The 9761-nt window shown below is 44.5% G+C and overlaps 1 protein-coding gene across 1 annotated transcript; it reads left to right on the top strand.

Moving 5' to 3' along the window:
• The first annotated feature begins 1139 nt into the window (after positions 1–1139).
• On the top strand, positions 1140–9577 carry LOC6619734 (zinc finger CCCH domain-containing protein 13). The gene is made up of 5 exons (XM_002043913.2): positions 1140–1269; positions 4512–4820; positions 4972–5198; positions 6123–6817; positions 6883–9577. Exons 2-5 carry the CDS (start codon positions 4626–4628, stop codon positions 8766–8768), a joined length of 3003 nt encoding a protein of 1000 aa, XP_002043949.1. The 5' UTR covers positions 1140–1269; positions 4512–4625; the 3' UTR covers positions 8769–9577.
• Positions 9578–9761: the final 184 nt, after the last annotated feature.

The raw sequence follows: 9761 nt of genomic DNA, 5'->3' as shown, positions 1-9761 counted from the left end.
GCATTTCCGTTTTGAAAACGCGGATTTCACTGGCGCGACCAAAAGCCCAAGTTAAATGCCAAGTTTTTCATTTTTTGCCTACTTTATTTTCTTAGTTTTTTTTCATCTGGTATTGTTTTTTCTTTTTTTTGCAACCACAATCAAAGTTGGCCAAGTAGTGGTGGTAGTTGGTGGCTGGAAAACTTGTAGAATGCACGACGGCTTTTCAAAAAGTGCTCAATGCTATATCAATAGCACCACAACCAGTGGCAACAACAATAGCGTCTGTACACCTGTCTAAGCCAAAAACAAAAGCAAAAAGAAGTCGGCAACGGCGGCAACAACAAGAACAACAACACTTTGGCCAGAGCCGCGAAGTTGACGCTGCTGCGCCCAAAAACCCAACAACTTTTAATTTCAACACATTCCAGCACAAGTCTCCACAGTCAAGAAAACCGCACAGTGGTTCCAAACATGCGCAAAAAGCAGTCGAATCGGATGCGATCGATGAGATAAGACATGGACCCAAACAGAAGAACTTTTAGAATGCAAAAAAAAAAGATTTTAAGATTTTATATATGTACATATGTACCTATGCAATTGAATCTATTTTATTCACTTTAATTTGCTATGTATCTCATTTGGAATTGCATATTTAATGCAATTCTTTAGCACTGAATTTCACCTGAATTGATCTGGTTTCAAGATCACCTGGCCCAGGGTGCGATATATAGCAGTGTGGGTACTACTACTTGACTTTCTTTGCGGCCTAAGCCAAAAAACAAGTTCGGGCTCGGCTCCGTTGGTGCGATCTACACTGGAAAAGAAACTGTCAAATTTACTATGCATTGAATAATATGCAAGTAAAATCTTTAATCATCTAGAAAATTTTTTAAATTAGAATATATATAGTTAATTTCAATTTAGGTAGAACTCGAACTCAACTGAATGGATGGATGCTGCATAAGAAATTTGATTTAAAAATACAGCTGCATTTTAGTTCTTCTTCAAATAGTCACTGCTAGTTTTTTGCAGTGCACACGGTCTGGGGTCCGATGTGGCGGGATCGGCTTTGGGGACGGTGCTTGGGGGGTTGGGGGTTACGGCTCGGTCGAGAGCTGTGGGCTCCGAGCGGTTTTCGAGGCAGTCAGCCAAGTCAGTCGATTGCTGGCGGTCGAAGCGTTGAGACGTCTGTTCGCGGCTGAATAAAAAAACTGGGCGCGAGTGAAGCGAACTCTTTTTGTTAACTTTTTTTTATTTAAACCTCCAACCACTCATAGAGATACTGAGGTGTGTACTGCTGGTGTGTGTGTGTGTGTGTGAGCATGGAAGAGAAAGAAGACTCTCTTGGCCATTACCGTTAATCAAATAAGTTTTTTTAGAAATTTAAACGCTCCACTTCGGCGTGAGTGTGTGCGTGCGTATCTGTGTGAGAGCTTTAAACGGTTCATTGATCGAGTTCAGCTCGGAAATGGAGCAAAAGCGTAGAAAGAATAAATACCAAACGAAAAACAACAAGCAACAAAACAAAACGAGCAAACAAATAGTGCAAGTGCCAAAGTGTATCTATGTATCTGTGTAGCTTTGTGTGTGCACACGACTGTGTTGTTACCAATTCCCATCGGCAGAAGACGGCAGAAAATGCGCTTAACCCATTTATTAGCCACAAGAAATAAGCCGAACCACGGCGAGCAACAAAAATGGCAATACGAATCCAATAAATGGCCAAAAAAGGCCAGCAACAATAGACAATTGTAAAAAAAGAATCCGCAACTAACGCCCAAAGAACTCTTGATTTGCATGCACAGATACAAAATGGTTCTAAAAGATACCCTCAAAAGAACTCTTGAAATACAGGATACATTTATCTTGCTTCAATAACTAACACCTGGACTACTAAATTAAGATATTCTGTTATAATATCTGTTATAATATTGACAAGTTTTCTGTGCAAAAGTATATAAATCGAACTAAAACATCTAGATTTAGTTCACAATGGAAATAAGGCTGTTTAAAGATTTCTAGAGAAAATTAATTATTTTTTTAAATATATAAGATACATTTTATAAACGAAATGTAAGCTTTTAGGTATTCTAAACAGAAAATTCTAAATCGCAGTTAAGCTCAGGTATGAAAAATGAAGCAAGACATGAAACTTGCGCTATTATGAACAGACGATTCTACAGATTTCTGTAGATATAGCATATATATACAGACCCTCAGGCAGATACAATCCGGCATAACAAAAGATCTCTTTGCAAATTGTTTATTTGCTGCTTGGGTGATCAGCAAACGGATTGTTTATGCTAATATCTTTAACTGCTGTACGAACGTTGCTCTTTCATCACATTCGCATAAAAATGGAAATCTATTTGGGTTTTTTCTTGTTTTTTCTAGGGAGTTCCTAGCTTCGAACTGCTTAACTGAATATTTAGCTAAGTTTAGAACAATTAATAAATTTGCAATAGTTTTTAAATCCCATCAATAAAGAGATTAAACTTTTTTGTGACCTAAGAGCTGTATGATTATAGTTATATGATATCCAACTGAATATCATCGCGGTTTTCGGGTTTATTTGAGTACCAAAACAATGGGTCATCAATCAAAGTTCCCACACAACGAACTCTTTTGAAACAAGTTTTGATCACAAAAATACGCTGATAATTGCACAAAGCCACATTTTTGCTATGACTTAACCAGCTAGACTTCCTGAAACATACTCAAAAATATTGCCAATCGAAACGAATCGAAAATTGTTTACTTCCACGAATGTTAATTTACAATTAGCAACACTAGGAAATTTCGCAAACAATGTTGTTTCAAATTCAAAATCTCACATTTTAGCTGGGTAAATGCAAAGCTGCCAAAAATCGCGTACTGCCAAATTTATCTATTTTAACCACATTCTCAAGAACCAGGTGTGTTTTTCACATTCAGTCAGGTTTGCTTGTTATTTGCGCCATTATAATGCATTCTCTAAAAATTTTATATATTTAGAACCATTTTGAGGTTAATAATATCGTTTGTGGGCAGTCAGCTTCAGATATATATACATATATATGTTTTTTTTTCTCAGCGACTTTTGTGTGGTATGTAAATTTTTTAAGCTCACAATAAAGCGTCTCCTTCTCTGCGGTTTTTATTTGCCTTGTTATTGAGCCGAATGCATAACTGAAAAAACAAGATTCTTTTGGCCTACGCGGTGGCGAACAACAAGTCGCACAAAATCATCGATTATAAATGTTATTTGGGAAGAATCTCGTACAGAGAGCGATGCACAGAGAAAATATCTTTGCTTCTACATTATTATGTAAAAAGGAATAGCAGTAAATAATGTAAAGTAAAATATCTCATCTTGAAGTAGCAATATCTTAATGGACAAACTATCCAAAAGTATAGGATTCTATGAAATACCAATACTAAAGGACTATTAAATAGAGCCCGATTGTTATGTAATGCATTTGAAATGTACCACTTCAAATTTCTAACTAGTAAATACATTTTGTAAAATATTAAAACAAGTGCAACATTTTTTCCAGTGCATTTGAATGGCATCCAACACCTGTGCGACGGGTTAATACCGTTTGCTCGTTTGGCCGGTTCGATTTTGGTCGGTGTTTTTTTTTCTTTTTTTTTTGGCCCCAGTTTTGTTGTTCCTCCACGGATGGCTTTCTGGTTTTCTTGATTTCACAGAATTATGACACATGACGAGATTGCATTTGAATCCATCTGGTTTGCCGTTACCCGCCATCTTCAACGCCGACTATCGAAAAAAAACAGTTGCCTGGGCCAACGATTTGCATTCCAGTCGATCAAATTGAAATCACCAGTGCTGAAAAGTTTCCTCTTTGACATTAAGAACTGATTTGTGATTGTCCAGATACAATATCTTTTATATACTACCTGGGCAGCAGTCACTTTTCTTCCATTGGGATTATGTTTATCGGGATTATTCTGTTTCCCGATTTCGGGATGCTTCTTTGGAGGAAATAACTGTTAGTTATGTTGACGAATCAAATGGTTTTATGTCTTCTTTTTGTTTATTGAAGTAAACCTGTTCTACTTTAGATGAATTCCATGTGCCATGTTTATCATTTCTTAATTATATCAGAATAATACCCAAAACAATTAAAAAACTCTAGTTTTTAAAGTAAATGACCAGTATTTTACAAATTGCTGGTCCTGTCAGCGCTTTATGTAATCATCCATTAGGAATTCCAACACAAGACAGTTTTTCAGACAAACACGTTTTTGAATTACAGATTTTTATTGCCATTCGGGTTAGATTACTAAAAACGTCTAATCCGATTTTCAAGCGTATGCAAATATTGCGATTTCGATAAACGATTTGTCATTAACGATTTTTTTTCCCTTGACTTCGTTTTTAATTATACAGAAAAGTTGTCAATATTCATAACGTTCTTTATATGGAATTTTGCTTTCTAAGGCAGAACTACTAACTTTAAATATTATTAAATATATATTGTGTTTTGTTATGCCATATGCAATAAATACAAGTTACCTTATTTCAGATTATCTAAATGCCAGTTTGCATTTACACCCAACCGTCGAGAATCACCAAAAGCCTTTCGAATAGTTGCCACATTTTCTTAGAGTGTGCCTGAGTTGCACATTCCGTCCTGAAGATGGCGCTGCGCCTGCGTCGCGACGTGCAGAAGGCCTCCTACTATGTGTGGTTCCTGGGCGCCGAGGAGGCGAAGGGGCTGCGTGGCGCCCGCGTCATAAACTCGGTCCTCCCCTATTTGGTGGACAGATCCCGCGGCCAGGAGCCGCTCAAGGTCACGCTCCAGGTCTCCCACAAGGGCATCAAAATCGTCCAGGTGAGTGGGGGCCGCTAAAAAATGCTGTAATTAAATGGAACAAATATGATTATATATTTTGTTTGGACTTTAGACTTAGTTGGATTTTATCCTGACGTTGAATCCCCGCTGTGCGGCGCAACCATTAATTCCTGTTCTCGTTCATCCGCAGGGTGCCTCGAAGCATCTGATTCCACACAGTGCCATAACCAGCTCGGTGCAGACGGACGACATCGTCGCCTGCGTCCTGCTGCTCTACAATCCGGCCACCAAGTGCCCGCTCCACGTCCACGCCTACCGCTGCGACTCGGAGACGACGGCGGAGGCACTGCATCTCCAGCTGCAGATCCTCATCAACCGGCCCGACAACCAGAAGCGTTTCGAGGAGCTGGAGACCAGGTGGGCCATAAATTTAATTACCTTTTTTCAAATGGGTTTTTGGTACTTGGAAAGAAGAGCAGGAAGGGGGTGACTCTCCCTTCATTGAATAATAGGAAAATGTACTTTGTACTTAGAATGATGAATAGTTAGTTACCCATTACTGGCAGCTGTTATGTTTATGTGTTTCTAACACTATTCTACAAAGTTGCAAGCAATTTTTTTTTTATATTTTATTTAATTGAACAGTTAATTTTTCATCAGGAAAACACCTCTATAACTTTATGCACAGTTGCACATTATAATGCAAATTGGGCATTTGCAGCATTCGTTTTTCCAGTTTTTTTTCGTATTTTTTTTGCGACTGCTGTGGAGTTTTGTTATGCAACGTTTAATTAATTGTGCCGCCAACTTTGGCAGCGAGCAGGAAGCAGAAGCAGTGGCAGCCGGGCCACTTAGTCACTCCATTAGACACACTCACCCAAACACATGACGAGCGATCGCGATAATCGCCCCACTGGGTATGTGGATGTGGATGCAGATGATGATGATGATGATGATAGTGGGGGGCTCTTGGACTCCCAGCGTGGTCCCAGTTCCCAAAGTAATTGCATGGGCAATCTTCACCGACTGCCGCATTCCCACCACACGACAGCCCAGCGATTCGCCATCGCCCACACTGCACCCACATCCACATCCACAACCAAGATCGCATCCACATCCACGAGTTTAAATATCTTAAATGCCTCGAGAAGCTCACTCGATGGCTTCGAGGAAATTCTGCTTTGAAAAGTGCCGCCTAGCCAGGCTGTCACCATCGATAAAGGTGGAAAAGCTGGCTGGCAAGGTGGAAAATATTCTGAAAATTCTGGTAGCTAACGGTTGCTAAATCTTAATTCCTCTTCAAAAAAAAACGTGAGTACTAACTAGAACTTACCTTTGCAGATTGGGCATCCTGCCGCCGATTCCCATGAACGGTAGCAACGAGAAGCGGCACGAGTCGAATGGCAAGACCTCGTCCTCCGGCGGAGCAGGACCGGGATCGCACCACCATCACCAACTGCAGTCACAACCATTGGGTGGATATCGTGAGGGTCGCCGCCACGAGACCTCGTCCCCGAAGAGATTCAGCAGCTCGCTGGGCAGCGATACGGGCAACAGCACCCGGGAATCGGAGTGCAGCGAGGAGCACGGCCTGGTTGCGGGTGGCTCCTCGCCCGTTTCCCGCTCGCCGCCGCACGGCAACTCCAAGTCCCATCCGCATGCCCATCCACATCATCCGCCACATCCGCTGCACCATCCGCCGCTGACGCCGCAGCAGAATAGCGACCTCTTCGACTCCCTGGCCGCCGAGCTGAGGGCCAAGTTGAATGGTAATGGGCCGCCATTGCTGCTCCCGCCAAGGGATTACGATACGGTGCACCGTTCCAAGGGCAACCTGACGGCCATCGAGCTGCGGCGCTGTCGGAACGCACTGATTGTGGGCGGATCGCCGAAGGGTCAGGTGCCGGGTGTGGCCAATGTGGCGGGCGGAGCGGCGGCCACCGCCAATGGCAAGCAGGTTTCCTCGCGCGGATCCTCGGGCATCGGATCCGATCTGGCACCAAGTCCGGAGCGGCAGGAGCTCAACAGTTCCAGTGGTAAGTGGCTATTAACTACAATCTGTAATATAGTATTATATAGAAATTCCAACCTTTACCTCCAGATGACGAGCACTGGTCGAACGAGGCGGACAACTCGGTGATTGCTCTGAAGCCGTCACAAATCGCATTGCCCCATCACGCGCAACTGAAGCGGAAGAGCGCCGTCCAGCCGCCGGAGGATAGCTATCTCCGGGATCTGCCAGCCAAACCATATCAGCCGCGTCCCAGCGAAAGGGAACTGGAGCGGGAGCGGGAGCTGGAGAGGAACAGGGAGCGTGAACGGGAGAGGGAGCGAGATCGAGACCGAGAGCTCGAGAGGAACAGAGAACGGGAGCGGGAACGTGACCGTGAGCGCGACCGGGATCGAGAACGAGAACGAGATCGCGAGCGCACCAAGACTCCGGCTTCCATTTCGAACAAGTCCTGGAGTCGCGAGGATGAGATCAAGCCGATCATAATGCGTCCGGCCGACTACGATGCCAAGTTCAATCGGGTGATGCAGCAGGAGCAGCAGCAATCCGCCGTCAATCATCAGCCGGCCAAATTGAGGGACACGGATAAATACAACGAGATCAATCGTCTGCTGAACAAGAAGCTGGCCCACGAGCCACGGGATCGGAAGTCACGCTCTCGTCTGGATGATAACCACGATGATTTCGAGGACTCGGATCCGGGCAGTGAGTCGCTGCCACTGCACCACCAACAGCCGCAGGGACCACCAGTGCATCACCATCAGCGCAAGGAGAACCTCACCGACAAGCAGAAGTTCATGGAGTATACCAGCAAGAAGCAGCAGCTGCTCAAGAATTATGGCGCTGGCGAGGATCAGCGCTATCGCCAGCGCTATGTGGAGTCAACGACGGAGCATCTGCCCTTCGATCATCCCACTGGTGGAGTGCCCACATCCACGGGTGGCTCCGCGGGTCACAACAAATACGCCGCCGTGCACAGGGGCACGGATCTGGGTCAGAGGACCACGGAACGTCGACATGACAGGGATCGGGGTGACCGAGATCATCCCAGGGATGCGGAACGCGAGCGGCGAAGGGATCACGAACGCGAGAGGGAGCATTCCCGGGATCGCAATCCATACAGGGAGGCCGAGAGCCTGCCCTACATACAGAGCATGGAGAAGATGATGAAGTCCACGGGCATGCGTTACGCAGAAGCTACTCCCAAGACCAGGGAGCGGGAGCGGGAGAGGGAGCGAGATCGTGACCGGGACTTTAGGGAGCCACCGGTCCCGCAGAGTTCCCAGCGCGATCGCTTCCACGATGCCAAGGACAAGTTCCGGGCATTGGAACAGCGACCTGCGGTAAATCGCTATCCGGACGTGGATGAGCGCGACACACCGCATCGGGATCCGTATCGATCGTCATCGCGCCGGCGTCGCGGTTCCGTTGAGCCACCCAGCACGTACGAGCAGTGGAGCGAGGAGGAGGAACCGCCGGTGGTCAGCGAAAAGTCCAATCCACGTGACCTAAACCGATCCCGAGCCAGATCCCGCGGCGAATGGGAACCGGAGCCTCCCAGGCACTTGGAGCGCAGCGTGCGGGACAGAGAGCGGGATAGAGATCGGGACTACAATCGAGACCAGTCCCGGGATCCCTACCGTCATGAGCGGGAGCGTGAAAGACTCGGTGGACGCGCCCACTCCCGGGAATTCCTGCAGAGCGTGGAAACCAAGAATCCATCGACGACGGGTTCGGGTCGTGGCCACATGGAGCGATATCCCTCACCAGCAGCCACGCCCATAAGATCTGGAGATGTAGGCGGAGGTGGTGGTGGTGGTGGCGGCGGTGGCGGCGGTGGTGGTGGTGCTTCTTCCGGTGGAAATTCGGGCAAGCCACTGACCCAAATGCCCAAGGGCTACAGGCACAGCTATGCGGAGCCCGTTTTCGCCAGGACCGGCGGACGAGTTGGTCTGGCCGCAGTTAATCCCTATTGAGAAGGATCCGAACTTAGCCATTAAGTGTGGTTCTTGCTCTTGGAATAGGAGCACCCCTGACCAAAAGTGAAAACCGTGCAACGAAGTCCAAACTAATCGAATGGGGGTGTCGCAAAAATCTCCAAGGATTTTAAAAGAAAATCTTTTTTTGTTTGGAATACAAATTCATACTTTTGAGATCTACAAAAATTTTAAATACAGAGATTTTTGCGACACTCGACTAACAAAAAATAAAACAAATATCCATGTAAACATTAAGTCTAAGAAGAAACAACAGTGGCTACTGCTTACGACGACTCCAAAAAGAGTAAGCACTTTGCTAACTATCACGTATAATTCATATACTCAATTGCTATAGCAAAGTATGGCCTCTCAACTATATATGCCTTCATTCCTGCCCCGAATTGAGGGATTGGGGATGGGAGATCGGATGGAAGAGAAAGGCGCCAGCCCCTGTAATTATGTGCCTTCAGAAAGAGAGAAATCGTGTTTTTATTATATGCATAATACTGATTTAGCCTACGATTATATTGTATATGTATCTAATGTTATCTAAAAGCCAACGAAACAAGAATCGGTTTGGATTTCTTACCATTTTTTTTTTGTTATTTTGCTACCTTAAGTTGCGCGGTTGGTTGGTTATTCACCTTCTTTTTTTTTTGCTATACAGTCCACATATGTCATGATATCTGATATCTGTAAGCATATAATATAGATAAATATATACATACTACATAAAACATACGCATAGCTGATGTATCTATTGTTATCAACTTGATATTTGCATTAATAAAGCGCTAGTAAAAATACACGTTATCTACTTATTTGGCTGGGAAATGGTTTCATATTTAAACAAAGTACGAATTTTAAAGTAATTACTTTTCCATGTAGAAAGTAGAATACCTTTGACGTTGACGATGTAAATGTAGATTAAAATTCATTAAAACTAATTCGACATGTAAGAGTAGTATTTCTTATACATGTCGAAACAGA

This window comes from Drosophila sechellia, chromosome X, assembly GCF_004382195.2.
Source record: "Drosophila sechellia strain sech25 chromosome X, ASM438219v1, whole genome shotgun sequence".
Taxonomy (NCBI): domain Eukaryota; kingdom Metazoa; phylum Arthropoda; class Insecta; order Diptera; family Drosophilidae; genus Drosophila; species Drosophila sechellia.
The sequence above is the reverse complement of the archived record's forward strand: the minus strand, read 5'-3'. Positions and strand labels throughout refer to the sequence as shown.

Bases quoted from the DNA above. Each gene is read 5' to 3' on its own strand.
- LOC6619734 (XM_002043913.2), top strand. From the start codon at position 4,626: ATGGCGCTGCGCCTGCGTCGCGACGTGCAGAAGGCCTCCTACTATGTG. The intron at 4,821-4,971 runs GTGAGTGGGGGC...GTTCATCCGCAG, and splicing joins AGGGCATCAAAATCGTCCAG to GGTGCCTCGAAGCATCTGAT. The intron at 6,818-6,882 runs GTAAGTGGCTAT...CTTTACCTCCAG, and splicing joins GGAGCTCAACAGTTCCAGTG to ATGACGAGCACTGGTCGAAC.